The sequence below is a fragment of the Homalodisca vitripennis genome, chromosome 6 (assembly GCF_021130785.1).
Source record: "Homalodisca vitripennis isolate AUS2020 chromosome 6, UT_GWSS_2.1, whole genome shotgun sequence".
Classification (NCBI taxonomy): Eukaryota; Metazoa; Arthropoda; class Insecta; order Hemiptera; family Cicadellidae; genus Homalodisca; species Homalodisca vitripennis.
In genome coordinates this window covers 7435811-7460228 of record NC_060212.1, presented here as the reverse complement: position 1 = coordinate 7460228, position 24418 = coordinate 7435811, and the positions used below count along the sequence as shown (strand labels likewise).

At 35.6% G+C, this 24418-nt stretch overlaps 1 protein-coding gene across 1 annotated transcript in view; it reads left to right on the top strand.

The window, feature by feature from the left end:
• Nucleotides 1-15648: 15648 nt before the first annotated feature.
• LOC124365139 overlaps nucleotides 15649-24418 on the top strand; it is a 36061-nt gene continuing 27291 nt past the window's right edge. Inside the window, 4 exon segments of the mRNA XM_046821092.1 lie at nucleotides 15649-15764; nucleotides 15857-16016; nucleotides 16051-16145; nucleotides 16250-16817. Of these exon segments, the coding sequence (XP_046677048.1) occupies nucleotides 15649-15764; nucleotides 15857-16016; nucleotides 16051-16145; nucleotides 16250-16817 (939 nt within the window).

Genomic DNA, 24418 nt, shown 5'->3' with positions numbered 1-24418 from the left:
TCCCGTCACAAAATACGACCAGAGTGAACAGAGCGAGAAGCAGTTCAAGGAACAATTTCGGTAATGGAGGAGAAGCGGGTCTCATCCATATATACACGTGGCTGCACAATGCTCTGCAGGATATTGTGTTGTTGTCTTTGTTACAAAACATCAACGCTAGTGAGGACAGTTGCGGATATAGAAAACTGATTACACTGTTGCAATTATTCAGGTACAAATACAGCTCCACATAATGGGTACAATTATAATGGTAATTATACTATGAATAAAATGCACTTGTTAATTGGATTGCTGACGCTTCTATGATTTTTTGTTGTTGAAGACTTCATTCATATAATTGGTCCTATTCAATTTGGATCAATTATGCGAGTGGCAGCTGACCTAATTAGTTCAATATTAGTTAATTGGTATCTTATTGTGTTTTTAACTCATTTGCGTTGTTTTCTTTTGTACTTCAACTTGTAATTTAAAATGATATTATTTGTGCAAATATAATAGTTGCTTGAGAGGGCTTTATTGTATAACTAGTAACAATGCTATTTATACCCTTACGTTATAACATTATAACACTATAACCCCTGCACACAATTATAACATTAAGGTAGTGTATGTATTAAATTGTTACTGTTATTCTTATTTATAAAACTGAGCTGAACTGAACCACAGAAGACGGTATGGTTCTCCTCAGAGCAGCGTCTGAAACAAGTGTCCCAATAAATGCTGCAATAAAAGTATCAGTGTATTTCACCACATACTTTGTTGCGGGGGGAGTTTGGTACAGTGCTGAAATGTAGTTAATGAAGTCGATTAGATAACGAGTAGATGAACATTTAAGAATATGTAGATGGTATGCGGAGTTTGAGGATGGACGGCAAGTCTAGATGAGTGAAGCGTCTAGGGAGAATTGTCTAGCAATGCCCTGGGGCATCTCAGGTTGTGCAGCGTAGCAGAGCCCTCACGGGAAGACCAGGCCCTGATGTGATCCCACCGCGAGGAATCAACCGAGTCAAAGAGATGCCAAGTTTGCGCCTTGATTTAGTCGCCTAGCGTCAGGTTGCTAAGGAAGATTATCATGACAGTGTTCCGAACAAACCAAGGGGTTCCAGACAGGACAAAAACAGCCCTGTGTTGGAATGATTCCAGCCGTTTCTGGGGGTAGCGGCCAGCTGGGTGTACCACACATGGCAGACGTATCTCACTGAAATGTTATAATACTATGCAATTGCGATCAATATTTGTGGATTATACGTTGACACTATTTCTTCAATATTTATATTTATTCGTAAATACAAAACTTAAATCTAACTTTGTAAAAAGTTTTATTTTTAATCATATAAATGTATTTTGTTTTCTTAGTGAATAGTTTGGAATTATTTGTTAAATGAAGTTTTTTCACCACGTTGACAATTAGTGTCCTGATATGTGTAATAAAATTTTCAAAGAACCGGGTTGTAGGCACATTTATATAATGTGGCCAGAAATCTTATTAAATTTTTTATACGTATAGCTGGTTAAGGTAACTTCAATGCGTCTATCTTAAATGCCAAATTATATTAATAGTGAATTTTATATACCTACCAAACGTAACTAAACAGATGGTGCATTATTACCGAGCCAAAATTATATTAATGGTCAATTTATTATATTTACCAAACGCTACTGCTTATAGATGGTTACCATTAGTTTTTCCAAGTAATTCCAATAAGTAATTGACTGGTATACAAATAATTTTTACATTGTGGTTGAAATAATTATTTGCCGTGTAGAAACATACGTTTTAATCTATATTTTAACGTTCATGAATCTCAGCCGAACCTATTTCAACCTTAGAAGCTTACAGATTATAAATGCTGCTGTCGACAACCACAAATATTTATATAGTAATGTGCAGGCCAATCTTAGAGGTTTCGTGTAGAGAAATTTAGAAAGGTACTTTAGAGGATGACTTGAAGTATTAAAATTATCAGCTGTTTGATAGCTTTGATAAAGGTATATGGAAGAAGTCATATTTACTTTTACATGGAGTAAGAGTGTGTGTGTGTGTGTGTGTGTGTGTGTGTGTGTGTGTGTGTGTGTGTGTGTGTGTGTGTGTGTGTGTGTGTGTGTGTGTGTGTAGTGTAGTGTGTGTGAAGTGTGCAGTGTGTAACACAATTAAACACGGTTAAGAGGTTACCTAAAGAGGTAAGAGGTTTCTGTCAAACTGAAAACTATACAGAGCTCCTTGTTGGTAAAATATATGCCATTATTTTAACGTTACTAAATAGAACTTGGAACATCTGATGAAATATAGTTAAAATTAAGTTACGGAACGTAAGGACTTGGAAAGGATTTAGAGACTCTTGGTAATGTGCGAAAATAACTTTGCTCATTCCTGGAACGTCGTTAAGATGAATTACTCGAGCATCTTGGATGATAACTTGCACTTAGCCTTTCAGATAGATACATTCTCAGAATTTTTCACTGAACTTGCTGAAAGTGACTTTCAACACATATTTAGTGGACAGGTGAATAATAATAATGATAGTCTTTAGATTTTGAAATAAAATATGAATTATCAACCAATATATTTCAATGAATAAAAACTCTTCATGTGAATGAATATTTTCAATAATTCTCAGTGTGCCCATTATGCCAATATCTTAACTCTAGTAGATTTGTTTAACTTTTTTAAGGAGAGACCGATTTCCTTCTGAGCTTTAGTATGCTCAACCTCATGGGCCACTGGCCTTAAAGAGGTTCTTATCAAAGACAATAAGTAGAGAGTCGATACAGTACAAGGTCAATGATATTGATTACAAGTGCTGTGGTTACAGACAGGATTTGCACAGGTGGTATCTCTAACTAAGACTGTCTAACTCTAAGTCCATCCCGGCAATTACACAAAGTTTTAGTGATCCAACACGCGAAAAACCAGGAAATACACCAGTATAGTTACAGGAATATTGAACTCTAAAATTCTGAAATTCAATATAAGGTTACCAATTCAATACTCTACAGCGTTGTTTCAATATGTTACACACAGATTTGTTTACTCTGTAACCTTACTTGCGTTAACTTTTTGGAAAAAATGTGTTTGTAAATGTATGACTCACACTCGATATATTTTTTTAACCAATATCTCTTAAAGACACAAAATGGTACGTTAGTTATTATTGCCTGATAGTAGGGTGTTTTTAAAATGACGCTGTTTTTAAAAATTTAGTCTTTTACATTTTAATGATTGTGCTGTACCGTTATGAAAGCATTTCCATTAAGATAAATAGAAAATCGCGAAAATTGCTTCAGAATTGATGACTCCAAGCCGACACACGCAAAATGTTCTCAGGCGAGTTGATTAAATCTTTTGAAGTTGGATAAATTCCATGTCTGCCTCCCACATCCACTAAACTGCTGATCGAGGAAAGATTGCCATATTGTACAATAGCAAACTTCTTCTCATAGCAGTCGATGTGGAACTAATATTGTTTTATATTATTTAGAATACACACTTCCCAAAAATGAGATAGTTTACAATTATAATATATATGCGAAATCCTGACAAATGTATTAAACATTACATGTAATTAGGATTTGTGAATAAAGTTTTAATAATTTTGCAAATTTAATCTTCCAAGATTTTACCTTTTGTCTTAAATTTACTTTAGTAAAGGTTAACTTCTTTCTATTGATCTAGAAGTGACCTAATTCAGATACAATCATAATATGCCAAAATTCTACATATATTTTTATTTATTTCACAATAAAACACATATTATAAATAAAAAGTAAACTAGAATAGTTGTTTTAATAAAATGGTATTTTTAAATTCCAGTGCACATAGGGATTTTTGTTTTTTAGTCAGGAATGCAAGTAACTAAATATCAATTTTTATGATTTCAATAGATATAATAAAAAAGGCAGGATTACTCCACACCGCCTGTCGCTTAAGGCTTCGTTTAAGTTACATGCAAAGTTTCAATTCTGTAACTAATTTTTTCTCGACATGTCCTGTTCACAGACAGAAAGTCAGAGAGAAAAGTAATTTTTGCCGTAGTCAGACAAGAAATCTTCAAGACATGAATATCTTTAAAACCAGATCTCTGCTCAGTTTTTAATCTATTTTTTCAGTTCAGTCTAGAAGTTATGTACTTACTAATCAGACACACAATTTCGTCTAAATGTGCCGACTATGATTTTGTGTAATTCGGTATCAAACTAACAAAAATTATAAATATCAAAACGTCATTATCTACACACTTTCGCATCATCAATAATAGTAGGATGAGAATATCCTGTTATAACACTAGCTAGATGATATATGTTTGGGATATATGGATGCTATGTACTTCCCAAATGGGATATATCTATTTGCAATCTTTCATAATGACATTATTGAGCGTGGAGAATATACGAGTATATAGTGGATTTAATGACTCCCGGGAAATCTAGGGACTCAACTTTGAACATTATCTCGACAAACGGCTGCTGCGCTAACTTGGGCGATTATTACTTATCCGACTTCTACCAGTTGTATGACAAAGTTAGCCCGGATGTGTGGAGTTATATTGTCTATGTTCCATGCTCAATATAACCACCATTCCGTTATAAATCTAGCTGTAAACTTCAACACTTACGATATTTATCTAGAAAAATATAATTTCTTACTTTGGACATTCAAAAACTCACCTTTTCAAGAACTTAATGCTTTAGTGAATAGTACCATATAGTGTGACTACGTTAACCGCAAATGATTTCATATCACGAGAGTAAAATTATGCCATATTTTATCGTGTATCAAAAAAAATCTTGCCTCTCATCATTTCTGAAACAAGGATGGGTTTACGTCACCACCTGTGAAATTAAAAGTGTAACATTACACATTAAAAATGTATACAATCGTGACAATCGTTACAGAAAACGAGTGAAATCCACAAGTAACTTAAACAAATGTATATAATAATAATTTTATTAGTAAAAGATATATAATACAAGGTTAAAAATGTAACACTTCAACAGTTATAAGATTACATTCAAAAAAGGTAAACTTCACACCTGGAAGTAAGTTTTTTGGTTGTAAGGCTCAAACTTTGCCGGGTTCAAAATCAATCAATGGTGGAGAGGAGGCTGCAAAACGTTTAACAGAAACTTTCTCTTTTCGTTTGTAAATTAAATTCCTTACACTGTATAAGAATGTATGTCCTTTTCAAATGTTTAGCCATGAATGCAACTGGTATTTTTGACGATCAATATGGAGAAACTGACAATGTTATGTTGATTATCTATAATTCAATCTAAAATAATAATTACAAATCTCTCATTGTTGTCACACAGCAAGCAAATTTAACTTTTACATTTACTCTGGTCTCCATATACAGAGATTTTCTTCATTTATTTAATAAATCATACTGAAACAATATAAATAGAAAGCGTTTCTCTCTCGTAACAGTTTGCTTTATTTTACACAATATATGAAATATTGTGTAAAATGTGTTATTATTTTATACGTCACATTGAATCGTTAAGAAAATATTGCCCTGCTTCCTTAAAATGGTATTACTCGTGGCATACATATTGAACATGGCTCAGTTGCTAATTGGTACGTTATCATTATGGACTCATATGTTTGGTCGGCCAGAATTTATTTACTAAAAACAAAACAATAATTCATGATTATATAATCCGTAGAACCAAATTTGTAATGGGAAGTGTCGGATTTAAAACTAAAATGAACGAAACATGTTAAATTACAGTAGCATTATTATGTTGTATGAGATATTACAAAGTACACACTGTCATGTTGTTTTAAAATACAAAAATTTTTATTGGTTTCCTGATGGTATACGTGGGTTTATGTTATAGTGGGGCATGAAATTTTAATTTAAACATATGCATAGGCTACTACATGATAAATTATTGTTTCAAAATCCACAATTTCCAATGACAATTTTTAAAGGATTACAGTCTCAATTTTCCTCTACTCAAAAACATGACAAAAATAAGTACAATTTTTAATTAACTCTTAATACATTTTCAACGGTAGTTATTAGAAACAGAATATCATTACTAACAAGTGTTTTTCGAGTTTGGATCAGCGTTAAAAAATTTTAAATTCTGCCACAAAGCAATATTCTGTACTTATTAGTTGGAGGCAAACATCACAAATTCTATCAATTAAAGTGTTATTGTACACAAACTTTAATTTGGAGATGAATTTAAAACGAATGCATTTTTTCACCTTCAGTAGAAACTTGTAAGGGAACTAAGGTTTAGTTGAATACTGCATGATACAACGCAGATAGGAGGGCAAACATACAGACTTGTACGGCCAACCTGCGGAAAGGCATTGTTACAACCTTGCTCCTAGCCCTACTGGGAGTCTACACGGGTTCTAACTACACATCAACCTTGTTTGGTCATTTTATTTGATTCACAAAAAAAAAAAAAATTACAATGCGAACGCTTTAATGATTTAGCTTCCAGACATGATTTTATTCTTGAAGGTATTTTAGAAAACATTCAAAGCTTTTTCACTTCATTAATAATTGATAATTAGGGTTAGTTTTGTGGTCTTATAACTATGGTAAATTTATACAAAATATTTTAATGTTTAGGTCTTATAATATTTTAATAGGTAAAAGTGCCACATCCATTTCACAGGAACCGTGCAGCAACATCTGCATTGTTGTCCAATGAATATTCTAATATTTGTATAATTGTATTTGCGTACATAAGTAGTAGCTCCTATGTGCATATGAACATAGGAGCTACTATATATATTTCAGTTATTATTCTTAGACTATTTGTAGCACTCCCCTGCAATTTAGCAATTCATATATTTTATAAATAAATATAAAATGTATGATTAGAACGAAAAATTTCCTTTTTTTAATTTGCATACAGCGCTATTAATTAATTCATAAAAAAGGTATTGCTATTCCGTAATCCTACACTATAAAGAAGCCAGTGTATCGAGTTTGGCAATATTAATATATAATTCATTGGACAAATTGTTTGGCAATAATTTATCTGCAAGTAATTATAATATTGATAATATAAAATAGCATGTGAAAATGTGACCCTACTAAAAGGTACTTAATTAGTGTTACTCTATAGTAGTTATCTAAGGAAACATTAGAAGAGGTTGGTTGAGGTACTTTTAAAACTCACAATGGACGTTATGCACTTCGTTGCAAATTCATAAGGGGGTAGTACAATAGGAGAACTGAGAAAAGTGTATTGGCTCTTTTTATTGCTCCTTACTCTTGCTTGCTGATCTAAAGTTTAATACTGTATGATATCATGGCATTGAATACCATTTGGAATTAACGAAACTGTCATATTGTTTACTCGTGTGTAACTGTTACCTATGACATAACTTTACAGTAATTTTTTATACATATTTGGCTAAAAGATTTATTGGAAATATTCAACATTTAAATTTAGCGTTTTTAGTTTTATGAACAACATGGATAGCTAATGTACGTAAAACTTTTGTTGTCCAACACTAATAAAGAACATATGCCACAAAATATCTTTTATTAACTAATAAAGTAAGTCTTTAATATTGAAGTAAGTAATTGTATTATGATATAAATTTTAGTTTGTAAATGTAAAACACATTCATTCGCAAATAGATTATGTATATATGCACATATTTACAAACAAATTGTATGTAAATAGCATACTAAAACTATATAATATAATTTTAGTACTTACTGGGTATACGAGTATGTTACCTGTAGGACAGTGTTTGAACATATAATTTATGAGAATAAATATTTCTTCGTTTTTAGTATTAATGTGTTCGTTTATTTCATCTAAATACGTGAGGATCAGTCGTCTCTCAACCAAAAATAAAACTATCCTACCAATATTTCTACCCTAATGTGTGTTGGTAGACCTGTAAAAATATCAACTGACTACTGAATTGAATGCAACATTCCATGCATTTTATTCAATTGCTCCCACAATTTCAGTAACAAAAACTATTTTTGACTAATTTAGACAAACTCCAAAGTAGAATTTTATAGCTTTATTAGTGAAATCTATTGTAATCTAATATGTAATGTTAAATATCACCCTAGGATAAAATTTCTTATATGTACTGTTTTAGAAGTAGTGTTTTGTTTTCAATATTACTGTTGGTTAATATATTGTATTGGTTTCAATATTAATATATTGAAACTAATCGTCGTTACAAAAGAAGAAAATTACTCTTCTTAAAAATGAACCAACTTGACATGACAGTTGCGTTTAAGATCTTTCATGTGCAGGATAGAACATTTGATCTGACAACTAGAACATTTTCAATCGAATTATAGTTTGAATTTTTATAATAATATAGCTTTTCTTGGCAATAACCTGGTTTATGTCTATCTCTCCCTTACTTGAATTATTAGCTTTAGTTTCCTCGAAATAAACTTCAATAAGGTTACGGCATCCAATGAGCTAAGTTAGGTTTAACTTTGTAAAGTTAAAGGTATTTGTTGCAGAGTCTGTTGATTCAAAGGATAATTCGGACGATCCCTGTAGAGACAAGATTGGTTTGATCCCTCATAACCAAGTTAGCAACTGTCCCGGATGTTCAGTTCTCTGGAGATATCTCCTCCAGTTTCAGAGACATTATGTACTGATGTACGCTATCCTTTTTGACTAATTTCTATAAAACATGAGTTACCACTGTTAGTTTCATGGAAACACCTTAGCGTGGGATTGTTAAATATATAGCCATCTTGAACTTATAAGCATCATTATATTATTTGTTCTTGAACAGGAATTAGGTTTTTGGCCATCCTGATATAAAATTTTGTATGAATTGGTTTCAGCTTGAAAAGCTATAATATTGTCAATAAGTAAGAAGTTATAAGTAAGATTACTTTGCAAATTTTGAGATTATTTATTAAGTTTATGCCTAGTACTTCTATCCTTAGATATATTTTATTTAAACACTAATATTGAAAACGTAATTTTCCTAAATATCACCAGTAATACTTGTTATATAAATGTAAAGAATCTTTATCTGTAAATTGGGGATAGTCAGAAAAAATTTATTTTGATAGCAGCATAAGGTTTTATGTCTTACTTTAACTTCAAAAATGGTTAAAAAACTTACATATTTTAGTATTACATATACTATTGCAGATCTTGTTTTATAATATAAATACTGATATTATTATAAGAAATATCACTAGAAACACTTAGGAAATATATTAAATTATTCAGTTCTTACCATAATCAAATATATGTGGAAATAATTTTGTAAGAAACTATAATATATTACATTTTGTGCATGACTAATAAGTCTTTTAGTGACAAAGCTTATTCAATAAGCTGGTACTGGCGCACAGGATGTAATTAAGTATAGATATTATAGAAGCACTTTTAATATGTGACAGGTTGTACAGCTAAATAAAATGTGTTTTTAAGAAACCCAAATGAAAAACATTATTTTAATTTTTTGGGTAATTATATCCAATTTTTATTAGTAAGATATATCAACAACGGCAAAATGTGTATTGTTGGTTTTAAACAGTAAAACAAGAAATAGTATTATCCAAATTAACTACTTTATAAAAAAAGATAATATTGCTACAAATAATATCATATATATATATATATATATATATATATATATATATATATATATATATATAATTTGAAATTTATTGTTGCAAATAAAGTAAAACGACTTCTCATTACTTGGACATTATTAGTGCAGGCGTCAGCTGTCATCTCTTCACTGAAGTACGGTTTAGTATATGGGTCAACTAGCGTTATGAAAGCCCCCATTAGCCAACACTGCTAGTGCATGAGTTAGCTACACTCTCTTTACTGAAGAATGGTTTAGTGTGTATTCAACCAACTCTATGAATGATCCCATTAGCCCAAACTGTTATTGCATGTGTGTAAACTACAATTTATAAACTGAAGAATGGTTTAGTATGTATTTCAAACAGCTAAATAAAGCCTCGAATTAGCCCAAACTGTTAGTGCATGAGTTAGCTACACTCTCTTTACTGAAAATGGTTTAGTGTGTATCAACCAACTTTCTATGAATGATCCCATTAGCCCAAACTGTTATTGCATGTGTAATCTACAATTTATAAACAAGAATGGTTTAGTATGTATTTCAAGCAGCTAAATAAAGCCTCGAATTAGCCCAAACTGTTAGTGCATGAGTTACCTACACTCTCTTTACTGAAGAATGGTTTAGTGTGTATTCAACTCTATGACTGATCCCATTAGCCCAAACTGTTATTGCATGTGTAGGCTACAATCTATTAACTAAAGAATGGTTTAGTATGTATTTCAAGCAGCTAAATAAAGCCTCGAATCAGCCCAAACTGTTAGTGCATGAGTTACCTACACTCTCTTTACTGAAAAATGGTTTAGTGTGTATTCAACCAGCTATATAAATGATCCCATTAGCCCAAACTGTTATTGCATGTATAAACTACAATTTATAAACTGAAGAATGGTTTAGTATGTATTTCAAGCAGCTAAATAAAGCCTCGAATTAGCCCAAACTGTTAGTTGCATGAGTTAGCTACAATCTATTACTGAAAAATGGTTTAGTATCTTTTTAAACCAGATCTGTGAATGCTCTCATTAGTCAAAACAGTTAGTGCATGCGTCGGCTACAATATGTTTACTAGCCAAACTGTTAGTGCATGCGTTAGCTACAATCTATTAACTGAAGAATGGTTTAGTATGTATTTCAAACAACTAAATAAAGCCTCGAATTAGCCCAAACTGTTAGTGCATGAGTTAGCTACAATCTATTACTGAAGAATGGTTTAGTATGTATTTCAAACAGCTAAATAAAGCCTCGAATTAGCCCAAACTGTTAGTGCATGAGTTAGCTACAATCTATTAACTGAAGAATGGTTTAGTATGTATTTCAAACAGCTAAATAAAGCCTCGAATTAGCCCAAACTGTTAGTGCATGAGTTAGCTACAATCTATTACTGAATAATGGTTTAGTATGTCAAACAACTAAATAAAGCCTCGAATTAGTCCCAAACTGTTAGTGCATGAGTTAGCTACAATCTATTAACTGGAAGAATGGTTTAGTATGTATTTCAAACAACTAAATAAAGCCTCGAATTAGCCGAAACTGTTAGTGCATGAGTTAGCTACAATCTATTACTGAAGAATGGTTTAGTATGTATTTCAAACAACTAAATAAAGCCTCGAATTAGCCCAAAACCGATATTGCATGAGTTAGGCTACAATCTATTAACTGAAGAATGGTTTAGTATGTATTTCAAACAGCTAAATAAAGCCTCGAATTAGCCCAAACTGTTAGTGCATGAGTTAGCTACAATCTATTACTGAAGAATGGTTTAGTATGTATTATAAACAAACCAACTAAATAAAGCCTCGAATTAGCCCAAACTGTTATTGCATGAGTTAGCTACAATCTATTAACTGAAGAATGGTTTAGTATGTATTTCAAACAACTAAATAAAGCCTCGAATTAGTCCAAACTGTTAGTGCATGAGTTAGCTACAATCTATTAACTGAAGAATGGTTTAGTATGTATTTCAAACAGCTAAATAAAGCCTCGAATTAGCCCAAACTGTTAGTGCATGAGTTAGCTACAATCTATTAACTGAAGAATGGTTTAGTATGTATTTCAAACAGCTAAATAAAGCCTCGAATTAGCCCAAACTGTTAGTGCATGAGTTAGCTACAATCTATTAACTGAAGAATGGTTTAGTATGTATTTCAAACAGCTAAATAAAGCCTCGAATTAGCCCAAACTGTTAGTGCATGAGTTAGCTACAATCTATTAACTGAAGAATGGTTTAGTATGTATTTCAAACAGCTAAATAAAGCCTCGAATTAGCCCAAACTGTTAGTGCATGAGTTAGCTACAATCTATTAACTAAATAATGGTTTCGTATGTATTCAACCAGCCATATGAAGGCTCTCATTACCAAATACTATTAATGCAGACACCATCTGTCATTTCTTTACTGAAGTATGGTTTAGTATGTATAGATCAACCTGGCCCTCAATGTATAATAACTTTAGTACTAGCGCTACAGCCTTGTATTCACTAATGCATGGGCTAGTATGTAGGTCAATGTGATCTATAAAGGCTCACATTAAACAAAATTGTATGAGTAAGCAGTTATCTCTTTACTGAAGTGAGGTTTAATATGTAGGTCAACCAGCTCAATGAAGGACCCATTTGCCAACACTGTTATTACAGGCGTCAGCCGTCATCTCTTCACTGAAAGATGTAGGTCAACCAACTTTGGGAACAATGTTTTACATTGTGAACACCGGAAGTCGTAGACGGTACCATTCATTATTTTGTATTAGCAGGATCACGATTGGACAAATAAAATAAGGAGTGTGTGTTGGATAAAGCAACATGGATTTTAATCAAAAATTTAAAATACTTCTTAGACATTTTAAATTATTTTCATTAGTAAAGACACTAAAGATACCTAATATGCGCAGTAAATTTTAAGGACTTTTCTTATAAATATCGATGTGTTTCGTGTTAAACGGTTATTTACTTAGCACAAAGGCTTTTTTTGCTGTATCTTAATACTGCAAAATGTTTGCTTTTCTCATTCACGAAGGTTGAAGAAATATTATTCAGAATTTCTTTTTATATTCTCAAATATCGATAAATGAATATTTCAACATTACTGTTTTACGAGTGACGGTGTTTTTAATTTCTAGACACAACATTTTCGTAAATAATGAGAAACCATACTTGTTATATATTTCAAGTTTGTTTGGCCAAACTTCACCCATGGTGGTAGATTTTACCTGTGCTTACCCCAAATTAACTATCATATTTTATCCAAAATTAAATCATATTAATTCTATCAAAAATAGCAACTTTTCTTGAAAATAATGTTACTAGTGACGGTAAAACAATCCTTGATTTGCCTTATGGTACATATTTTATTATAATGTTTCCATACACAAATTTAAAATTTTACAATGTTATTTTTAGTTTGTTGTTTAGTGTTATTGTTTAGTTTAAGTTCACGTTTTATTTTATGTAAAGTTTTAAAACAGTATAATAAATCAAATATCAAAATAAGTATTAGGCCTCTAGTGTTCATGCTTTGATCTTAAACTAACTGAAAGAATTTGCTCAAGATAATTTGTTGTGTAATAATGTGTGTGTGAAATAGTGTGTCTTAATAAATTAATATTCTCTTTATTAAGTAATACTTCTATATCAGTGTAAATATCCGCTAAAATGCTGTGTACGGACAAAATGTATTATCTAGTGTAATAAAGGGACGTTGAATCTCGGAAGTAGTGTTTAAAATGCCATAACAGGATTTGAAGATTTTAAACATTATTGCTATGAAAAAAACTAAGTATATTAGACAGCTAATAACTTTACTTGTACTCTCAGTAATATTTTACTTCAAATACTTTACTAAACCCTACTTATTAAAAAATGGTTACAATTTATTAGTTTTTATTATATTTTTTAAAATGTGTTGTAAGAAAATAATAGTTAAAGAGTTTTTTTGTACCCCATTAATACTAATAACAATAATCATCTATTAATTGTAGAATATACTAATTTTAAACTGTTAAACTGTCCATAACCTACTAGTCTAGGGGAAAGTTACAGAAGTTAGAGACGATACGACTTGCCGCAAGCGACAGTTCAGCTCGGCCAGGGAGGCTATTTCACACTCCATTAACTCGAGTTAAACACACACCCTAGAGTGTAATTATTTAACGGCTATACTTTGTACTTATCTACTTCGTGTTGTTGAACGCATGAGGAAAATACAGAAGTTAGAGACGATACGACTTGACGCAAGCGACAGTTCAGCTCGGCCTGGGAAGCTATTTTACACTCCGTTAACTCGAGTTAAACACACACCCTAGAGTGTAATTATTTAACGGCTATACTTTGTACTTATCTACTTCGTGTTGTTGAACGCATGGGGAAAGTTACAGAAGTTAGAGACGATACGTCTTGCCGCAAGCGACAGTTCAGCTCGGCCTGGGAAGCTATTTCACACTCCGTTAACTCGAGTTAAACACCCACCCTAGAGTGTAATTATTTAACGACTATACTTTGTACTTATCTACTTCGTGATGTTGAACTCATGAAGATAGTTACAGAAGTTAGAGACGATACGTCTTGCCGAAAGCGACAGTTCAGCTCGGCCTGGGAAGCTATTTTACACTCCGTTAACTCGAGTTAAACACACACCCTAGAGTGTAATTATTTAACGGCTATACTTTGTACTTATCTACTTCGTGTTGTTGAACGCATGGGGAAAATACAGAAGTTAGAGACGATACGACTTGACGCAAGCGACAGTTCAGCTCGGCCTGGGAAGCTATTTCACACTCCGTTAACTTGAGTTAAACACACACCCTAAAGTCTAATTATTTAACTACTATCGAGATCCGAGACCTGGACAGTCTCTCTACGGGCGGAAGAGGTTCAGGAGGCTGTTGAAAGGGAGCTCGGTGTTGCTAGCGCAGGGGTGGTCAAGGTGTTCCTGACACAACCAAACAGAAGGAAGCAGAAACTCGCAGTTGTCTCTCTGTCTGAGCGGGGAGTTTAATCAGCTGCTGAGGACTTCAAAAAATCAAAATTGGGTGGGTCAATTGCAGGATTTCGTCGAAGGGTGGAAGTGACCAGATGCTTCAGATGTTTCGGGCTAAGGCCATCTGCAGACGGACTGCAAGGGACCCGACAGGAAGGCATTGAAACCTTTGCCTGAAGTGCGGGGGAGAGCGGACACAAGCGAGATACCTGTGCTGCTAAAGCAAAGTGCTTTCTGTGTGCTAACGAAGATCAGGACACCGTTGACACCAAGCACACTCCTGGCTCGAGAACCTGTCTCACGTTAAAGAGAGCTCTTGAGGCGTCTAGAACAAAAAAAAGTGATGCGTGTCCTCCAAGGCAATCTCCATCGTAGTCGAGTAGCTAACGATCTTCTTTCCCAGCTTATTCTGGAAAAACAGATCGTCTGCTCATCTTAAGCGAGCAGTATCGTGACCGGGTTGGACCCAACTGGTTTTCCGGACTATCTGGGGACAACTGCCATCTGGGTCTCGAATACCAAACGTGTTGGTTAAAGGTCACGGTAGGAGCAGAGGAATTGTATGGGTCAATGCCAGCGACGCAATTTTTGTGAGCTGCTACTTCTCACCTAATGTTAACATAGCAGATTTCCAGAATCAGCTGGATGACCTAGAGGATATTATCTTGACCCTAGGTAACAGTAGGATAATCTTAGCTGGAGACATTAACGCCAAGTCTGTAGAGTGGGGCATGCCTGCGACGGATGTAAGGGGTTTCCGGATTTTGGAGATGGCAGCCCGGACCGGTCTAGTGGTCTCTAATGTAGGGAGTGGCACCCACTTTCAGAAGACCAGGTTACGGACAGACCATCCCCGAAGTCACTTTTTCGTCGGAGGGACTCGCAGGAAGAATCACGGACTGGAGGGTGATCGAGGATTATACCGTTTCCGATCATCAGTACATCACCTTCAGTCTTATCGGAAGCAGACTGAGCCGAATCGCACCAACTCGGGCTTCAGGCTGGAATGCTTCTTGGCTCAGTGCTGAATCCTTGTCCTTGGCGATTGACGAGGGCAAGGAGACAGTTCTCTCTTTAGCGGGTAGTACACACAAACATTGTTGACGCCACTATGAGTCTCACTGCGCGCGGTTGTGGACGCCGCAATGCCACGGAAAAGGTCCTTGGGGAGAAACAGACGCTCGGCTTACTGGTGGACGGAGGATATCGCCAATCGACGGAGAGTTTGTTTGAGGCTTAGACGGAAGGTCACCCGGGGAAGAAGGAGGGGGGGTCTGGTTCCCGAAGCTCTAATGCAAGAGTACAGGGGATGCCCGTAGAGGTCTCAGGCAGGCGATCACGGTGAGCAAGGCCTCCAGGTGGAAGGAACTCAAGGACGATCTAAACGCCGATCCTTTGGGGCCTGGGCTACCAAATCGTCATTGCGGACGGCTAGGTGCCCAATCTGCTAGCCCTAACATGAGCGCAGCCGAACTGGAGGTAAATAGTTGATGCTCTGTTTCCGTCTCACCAGATTAGGCCGGAGGAGCATATCGCAGTCCGTCCCGAAGAGGTACCTCCGTTCAGTGAACTAGAGCTGAAAAGCGCCATCGCTTCGATGCGCTGTAGGTAGGCTCCCGGGCCCGATGGACTCCCAGTGGAAGTGCTTAGAGTAGTGGCTAGTGGTTCACCGCAGCTGCTGCTTAATATGTATAACCGCTGCCTGCTGGAAGGCGTGTTCCCTCCTCGTGGGAAGATCCAGCGCCTAGTGTTGGTCAGCAAGGGAAAAGGAGACCCCACAAGCCCGTCCGCATACCAGACCCCTCTGCATGCTGGACACAGCGGGGAAAACTCCTCGAGCGTTTGATCAAACCTAGGCTGATCCAGGCTGTTAAAGCGGCTGGAGGACTTTCTGATCGCCAGTTCGGTTTCCGCGCGGGTCGTTCTACGATTGGTGCTGTCGGTGAGGTTGTCAGAGCGTTCGAGTCAGTACAGCAGGGAGACCATCGGTACCGCAAACTGGTAATGCTGGTAACACTGGACGTAAGGAACGCCTTTAACTCGGCCAGTTGGGCTGACATGCTCGGGTGCCCTACAGTCCACGTTTTTCATTCACCGTATCTCTTGAGGCTGCTAAATAACTACCTTAGGGATCGGAAACTGGTCTTTGGAACGTTGGACGGACCTCGTAGTAGGGAAGTGACGGCAGGTGCTGCCCAAGGCTCGATTCTTGGCCCAGACCTGTGGAACATCATGTACGACGGGGTTCTTCGTATGGAGATGCCGCACGACACCTTCCTCGTAGGTTATGCAGATGACATTGCCGTAGTTCATAACCGCGAGAGAGTTGGATGAGGCCTAGAGATTGCTAAGTCTAGCTCTGAGGCGAATACTCTGTTGGATGGGTGAGCATAGACTGTCTTTGGCCACCGAGAAGACAGAGATCGTGCTTCTCACCAGGAGGAGGGATAGATCCCGTCGTGCAGCTAAACGTCAACACGGAACTCATCGATACCAAACGCTGCGTCAAGTATCTAGGAGTGAGAATGGATTCCCGTATGACATTCTGGAACACATCGCCTGTGCGGCCGAGAAAGCTGAAAAGATTGTGGCCAATCTCCACATGACCAACGTCGGTGGACCCGCAGAGACTAAGCGCCGAGTCCTCGTGTCCGTGACGAACTCGGTTATCCTCAACGGTTGCGAGATATGGGCGGATGCCTTGCGGCAGAAGCGTTACAGGAAGAAGGTCGTGGCGGTGCAGAGGAGAGGAGCTCTCCGGATTTCATCTGCCTATCGTACCGTTTCGGAGCCGGCCGTCCTTGTGATTGCGGGGGTAATTCCCATCGATCTTCTTGCTCTTGAGCGGAAGCGTGTATACGATGGGAATGGCACTGTCAGCCGTGCTACTGCCCGTTCGCACACAATGGATGAGTGGCAAACTCGATGGGAGACGGAGAGTCGAGGACGTTGGTCTTTTAGGCTCATAGGTGATCTGAGGGGATGGACTGAAAGAGAGCATGGAGAGGTAGTAGACTTCTACTTTACCCAGCTTCTCACTGGGCACGGTTGTTTCGGCTTCTACCTTAACAGAATGGGAAGATCCGAGTCCGGAATGCCAGTACGGGGATTCGGATGCGGACGATGCCCTGCAAACCTTCTTCAAATGTAGAAGGTGGGGAAACGGAGAGAAGGGAGCTGGAGGCAGCTATCGGGCATGTTTCGCCGGAGACTCTTATAGAAGAGATGTTGTCCAGTCCCGAATCGTGGAACGCTGTCGCTGCGTTTCTGCAAGAGGGTGCTAAGGGAAAAAAAGAAGAGAGCAGCTATAAAGCACCAGAATAGCTCATGCTGGTGGATTTTTAGAATGAAGTAATGCCCATTGGGCGAAAGATGGCACCCTCTTGAAGTAGTTGCAGAGATGCGTTCCCGAGAGGGTTTCCAAATCCTGGACCGGTAGGTTTTTAGTGGGTGAGAGTCCCACACACCAGGGCGAACACCTGTCCCTGATGGTGCATAATGAATTTTCCTATCGTAAAAAAAAACTTCGTGTTGTTGAACGCATGGGGAAAGTTACAGAAGTTAGAGGCGATACGTCTTGCCGCAAGCGACAGTTCAGCTCGGCCTGGAAAGCTATTTTACACTCCATTTACTCGATTTAAACACTCACCGTAGCGTCTAATTATGTAACGGCTATGCTTTGTACTTATCTACTTCGTACTACTTGTACCTTTTTACTCATCTAACAGAGACGTTAGCAAAAGTCTAAACTTAAATGCACATTACTCATCAACTTTAGATATTTAACAGTAAATCTTGTCACACAGTCGGTTGACAGTCGTGCTTTCAGTGCTCAGTATCGTACAGACGACGTCGCTCTTTGAACACCTGAACACCTTACCAAACTCACGAGTGAAACACATACATTTTTACTGGCTCTTAAAAGTCTTGGAATTCCGCTTTTTAGGAACAAAACTTCCGTTGTGTACTGTTACAGTTGCTTAAATTTTATTCACTAGTAAAACACTTTAGCGATCTTCAGAGACGTGTAATAATATTATTGATAGGCAAGGAATCTAATTGTATTTTTGCATGTAATAGAATAACACAATATCATTTTATAAGGATGTCAACAACCGTTATAGTAATTCTGTTAACATTTCTTTCCATTACTTTCGCCCCAAAAACCTCTAGACTGTTATCGCATAAAGTATTGTTCAGCCTTTCAAATTGTGTTCTATAAAAATATCCTGCCATTTACAGATCGAAAAAAACTCGTACCTTATATACAAAGCTATACTATTCAAGAATAGCACTGAAAAAAGGACAGATACAGATGTTGGACTGTTTGCCGTAAAAGGTACTAAAAATTGTATCTGAAGAAGAGATCATATTTTAGATCTCGAAACGTAAATAATACACTGATATCGTGTAATATTTAACAATGAAAACCGGGTAATTGATACACCTTCACAAATAATTTAGGGTCAGAAATGAACTTAAAACAATTAAAGGTATTATACATACATATATCATTGTATGTTAAAAACGCGTAACTTTCTTAATTATATTTAATCTTTAATAGTTTTAAGTTATTTCCTAAGCAATAAATTAACGAAGTAATAACTAATACATCCGTACTGTAACAATATTACATACTTCAACTTTGCCGTTTCTCTTCAGGTGTGATACTACACTATCCACTATTCCTATTTAAATCCTTATACAAATGGAGTGCTGAAACAAGTTTATACACAGCCGCGGAAGCGCGTAACGATCCTTGGTGAAGACCCGCGCTTGACTGTAGCACTTTGCAAGGGGGAGCGAAAGGGTTATTTTTGTTTAATGCTATTAAAGTGACTACGCATAAAAGGGGATTTTATTAGAGACTTAATGAATGTAAAAGTAGAGAGAAAAACTGAGAGAGCATCTAGCAATGCAAAGTATGGCCTCAGTGACAAGAAGCTTCGTTGCTTCCAGAGTGAAGAAAATCTGACTGTCAGGTGGAGTCACGTCGGTGATTCTGGTTATTTTCTATTCTTTCCTAGATTGGTAGTGGTAGAGTGGTAGAGCGGTAGACTAATACTATTGGGGCGCTCAGGTTTGAGTGACAGTAGTTAATGTTGTAGTGAAGAACTATCAGCCAGCCAGTTGAGAGAGCAACGCGAAATCCTGAGATGTACAAGTCGGAAAATATCGCTACTATCTGGGAACGCTTGAGTTGTGATCGCCTAAGGCAAAGTGAAAGAGGAAGTGTCTTGATGCACAAATACTAGATAATTTTGTATTGGAAGAGGTTTGCAAATTATTACCATTTTATACAGTTTCGGGAAGGTTATCTTGGAAGAAAATAATTCTCACCTTGATAAATATACCTTAACCAAGAAATTCTTCATGTTTAGCTTATGGTAATCTCTCATTAGTAACTTGACATTTAATCTTATGATAGCTCTAGGTCAGCTCTTGGTCGGTTCAAGAATGTGATATCTTTGCAGAAATAGCCAAAAATAAAAACTTTTCATTAAAATACAGTTTTAAAGTGATATAAAAAGTCATCGTTTCACACCCAGATAACAATTAGTAATAAAGATGACTTCTCCAGGAAAGTTCACTTCTGGCTGGTGTATACTTTGTAATTACAGAAAAAACTGACGTCGCTTACAACCACAAGGATGTCTAGGAACGGTTCATAACTAACCGTCAACGTCGTGATATTGGAGTAAAATTTATAATATTTCTAGTCTAAACATGAGAACGTACTGTCCCCTACTGGAAACAGGACTAACCTCCCATTATTCCAATCAGGCATGACTGAGAATGATGCCAAAAATCCTTCCTCGTGGATCTTGAAGGGATGCGGCCCCTTTTCCCAACTTTAGCTGTCCCAAAGTATCCTATCAATCGGCTGTCATAGATGCAAACGTAAATAGTTTTATAATGCTAAGTACAATGAGTGATTCCTCAGTTTATCGTCCTAAGTGAGAAAAACAACATCAAAAAGAACAAAGTTTTAGTGCCCCTAGTCCTTTCCTTATGTGAAGAAAAGATTTCCTCGATTGTGTGAATCTTACGTGATATTAAAGTACAAATATGAGTCAGAGGACAAGAAAAATGCTAATATACCTTACATTTCACAGGTATACAGAACTTCTAGGCTGGACCAATGTTGATTAATTTCATTTCTCATCATTGAGTTTTGAAAGACCGTATATCTAAAACATACTAAGTCTAAATAATGTCTCGCTCAAGTTTCTCTACGTAGCATAAAACACTATCAGTCGGGCTACTGTGAAAGTTATCATAACAGAGAGAGACGATACATCTTGCCGCAAGCGACAGTTCAGCTCGGCCTGGGAAGCTATTTCACACTCCGTTAACTCGAGTTAAACACCCACTCTAGTGGCTAATTATTTTACCACGGTAAGCTGTTCCCGCATCCTCCCTACTCAACCTACGTCATTTTAGATTATATTTCTCATATAATATTAAGCACCGCCTAAAACACACATAAAAACGTATTTAATATTGATTCTTATATGAAAATATAAAAAGGTACTATTATCCATTTACAGTTATAATTATAGTGTTACGTCATACTTTAAATGTCACGATAAATAGTGAAGATTGAAGAGACGAATTAATGTAGTATCATTTATACAAATTAAATATGAAACATTTTAATGTATAATACACACATGCAAACACACACACATACATTATATATCGTTTTATATAATAAACATGCAAATAAAAGAAATTAAAAATTTTTATTATTATTGATTACTTATAAGCCTACTTACTAATCATTTTACTTGTTCCCCATATTTTAGCCTCGTAGGATCACAACTAAACCTTCGAAAGGTTTACAGCTTTGTATTTAATCCAAGATTAAGCGCAGGATTGTCAATTTAGAGATATAATTGATTATTGGTTTTTTCTTTAATTTTCCATTTATATTTTAAGATTTTTTCTTTTAATTGTTTCAATGCTCAAAAGAAAATCCTTCAAGTATATACTGTTAATAAATACACATCGATTGGATGCTTTAACATCTTTACAGTTATACTTCTCTCTTAATGTTACTACTAAGGGTAAGTACATAGTGTTTCCATAGTGTTTAAATGGCGGTCCCTCCACTACACATGGTTTTTAACACCTTCAACCTCACGTGAAGATTATTGGAAGGATATCCCCTCTTTTTATATAGTAACAAGACGCCTGGGACTGAAATTTTTAATACTTGTAAAGGAATCTTCACACTTTGGGAGTATTACTTACTCTCATGGTAGTTTAAACTGACAATTCCCAAGGAGGGTTCACTTCTGGTTGGTTTATACGTTGCATTGTTGGTGTTACTTATATATTACCAGGAGTGGCACTCAGTACTCAGTAAATAACGAGATATTGGGATGCAAGGGTAGATCGAAATATCTAGTCTCCTGCGGCAGATGCCAGTTGGAGTTGGTGGAGCACCCTAAGTGTTAAGGGGTGTCGCTAGTCTAGACGTAAGGGCGTGCCACCCCTGCCTGCTTAGACTGAAGAGGCTGGTAGAGAGCTTCCTTCCCCTCCTTCCAAGGAGAAATAACCGAGAATTATGCCCAAAACAATTCCTCGTAGATATTGACAGGTGGCAGCCTTGCATCAACGTAAGAGTCACCTAAGTGCAATTGTTCAGCTTCTTACCCTAAAATTAAAAAAAATAATAATAAAAACAGGAAGCTTACATATCCTAATACACGACCCCAATTTTATAGCCACATCAATTGCATGTTGTTAAAATAAATAATTTATTTATTTTATTCGTCGCACGACCTATACAAAAAGAAATACTGCTAAAGAAACATTGTATTTGTTAACACAACTATTACACAGAACTTAAAAAAATGTATAATCAAATCACTAAATAGCCCTTTTTATACAAAATTATATTCAATATGTGATCAATACAGAATGGAATTCTGGGAAATGTTTTAAATATATAAATCTATTTAATTTAATTTATAAATAAAATAAGGTTTCTTTGTCACGCCTGACGTTTTCTCATGAGACTGGTTACTTCATCTGGTACTTTCTTGTTATTTTCCTCATTAAGCTAAATATATTATTATATGATATATTATACTGTTCTGTTAATGTAGTATGTAGTTTTCTTTAACTTTTTTGACGCAAATTTAATTTTGTTTGTTTATAGGACATATTTTCTTATAAAATAAAATAATAAAATAATTTATATAAAATAAATATTTGAACCGGATGTGTAGACAAATAGAATAACCTATGCTAATAGAATTCAAATTTTGTAACATGTTTAGATTGCGTTTCATCTGTGCTGTGTTTGAAAAAAATAGCCCTTTATAAAATATCAACGATCTTATAGAAATCGCATCATGCATTCCGCCAACTATGGAGAACCTATATCAGCTGATGCATATAGTCTTTATATTTCACTGCTGAACCATTTACTGACTTGATATCATATTCAAAATATTATTTATTGGCCTAAAAGTTTACTTATGAAAATTATAATCTCAAAAATATTACTGCAAATTTAACACTGAGTTGGGTAATTTTTCTAAGATGTATGTAGTGTGTTTAGAAGATTAAAAATCCCTATGTTAATATTATTATCTTATTTGTACATTCAAATTTGATCAAAGGCTCTTACATTCTAATTGTGCCTTTTGTGAAATTTGAAATACATATATTACCAAAGGCTCTGACCCATGGTCTTCCAAATTATCTTTTGTTTATCTTATGAAGTTTTTTTATTTAGTCTAAAAGAGCTTCCCATGACAGATATATTGGTCGGATATTAATTAAAAATTCACTAATAAATATAGTATTAGGGTATTTCTTTATGGTGATTATCAGCCGACTAGTTATTACAATTTTTAAGTTCACAAAAGATATTTTTATAGCCAATTCCAAAACAATCCACCTAGATCACTCCATTGAATAAAGTAACTCAACATTCCAACTGGGATGATTTTCCAATAAAGAATCGATATCAGACTGTTAATAATAGCAATAGCAACACAATTGTGACTGGCTACTGTTGAATTGTGATACACGAGTAACTTGTGTGCTGCATGCCGTGCGCTACGCTACTGTTTGTGCTCCCTCATGGGAACTGTAGCTGTATGATTGAGTGTTTCTACTGTATACATTATTGACGTGTTCACTTGTTTTGTGGCGGGGAATGTACTTCAGTGTTCGTTATTTGTTATTGACTCATGATGCCAATTACAAAAAAATGCATCAAATATGTATCTGAAAATAAATTTAAACTTATTTTCCACGCCTCAGACTGCAAGTTAGAAAAATATGTAGGAAGGAAAAACATGTAGGACTATATTCAACGTCAAAAACGATGCCTCAGGCAATTCAGGTTTGGATGCCTGATTACTTTTACCTTGAATCTATAAAATCTCACGTTTATGACGTATGGATAATCCCTATGTCCATGTATGATCATTCCTAGAAAAATTTCTAATTCAGGAAAATACTGTATAACAGCGACAAGTCTATGAAGTATACAACCGTGTAGTCTTGACTCGATAAGATAGGTTATGCCTTGTTGTGACTGATGTATATTCGTTGAAGTATTGTCAAATTGGAATAATTTCAGGTCTTGACAAATAGTTCAGTATTCATCCCTGTGTCCTTCAATCAGAAGTGTACAACAGTGTATTCCAAATTCAATGTGATGGTAGGTTATGCCTTGTTGAGATTGATTTTCATTCGTCAAATTATTGTTAATTGTAATAATTTTGAACATGAAACAACGTCCCTAGTGTGTTACACTTTGGAGATTGAAAATTTCTAGTGATTATCTCTGGCAACACATTCTGCTGTGGACTTTTAAATTATATCTATCTAATTGAACAAACGCCTGTTGCTGT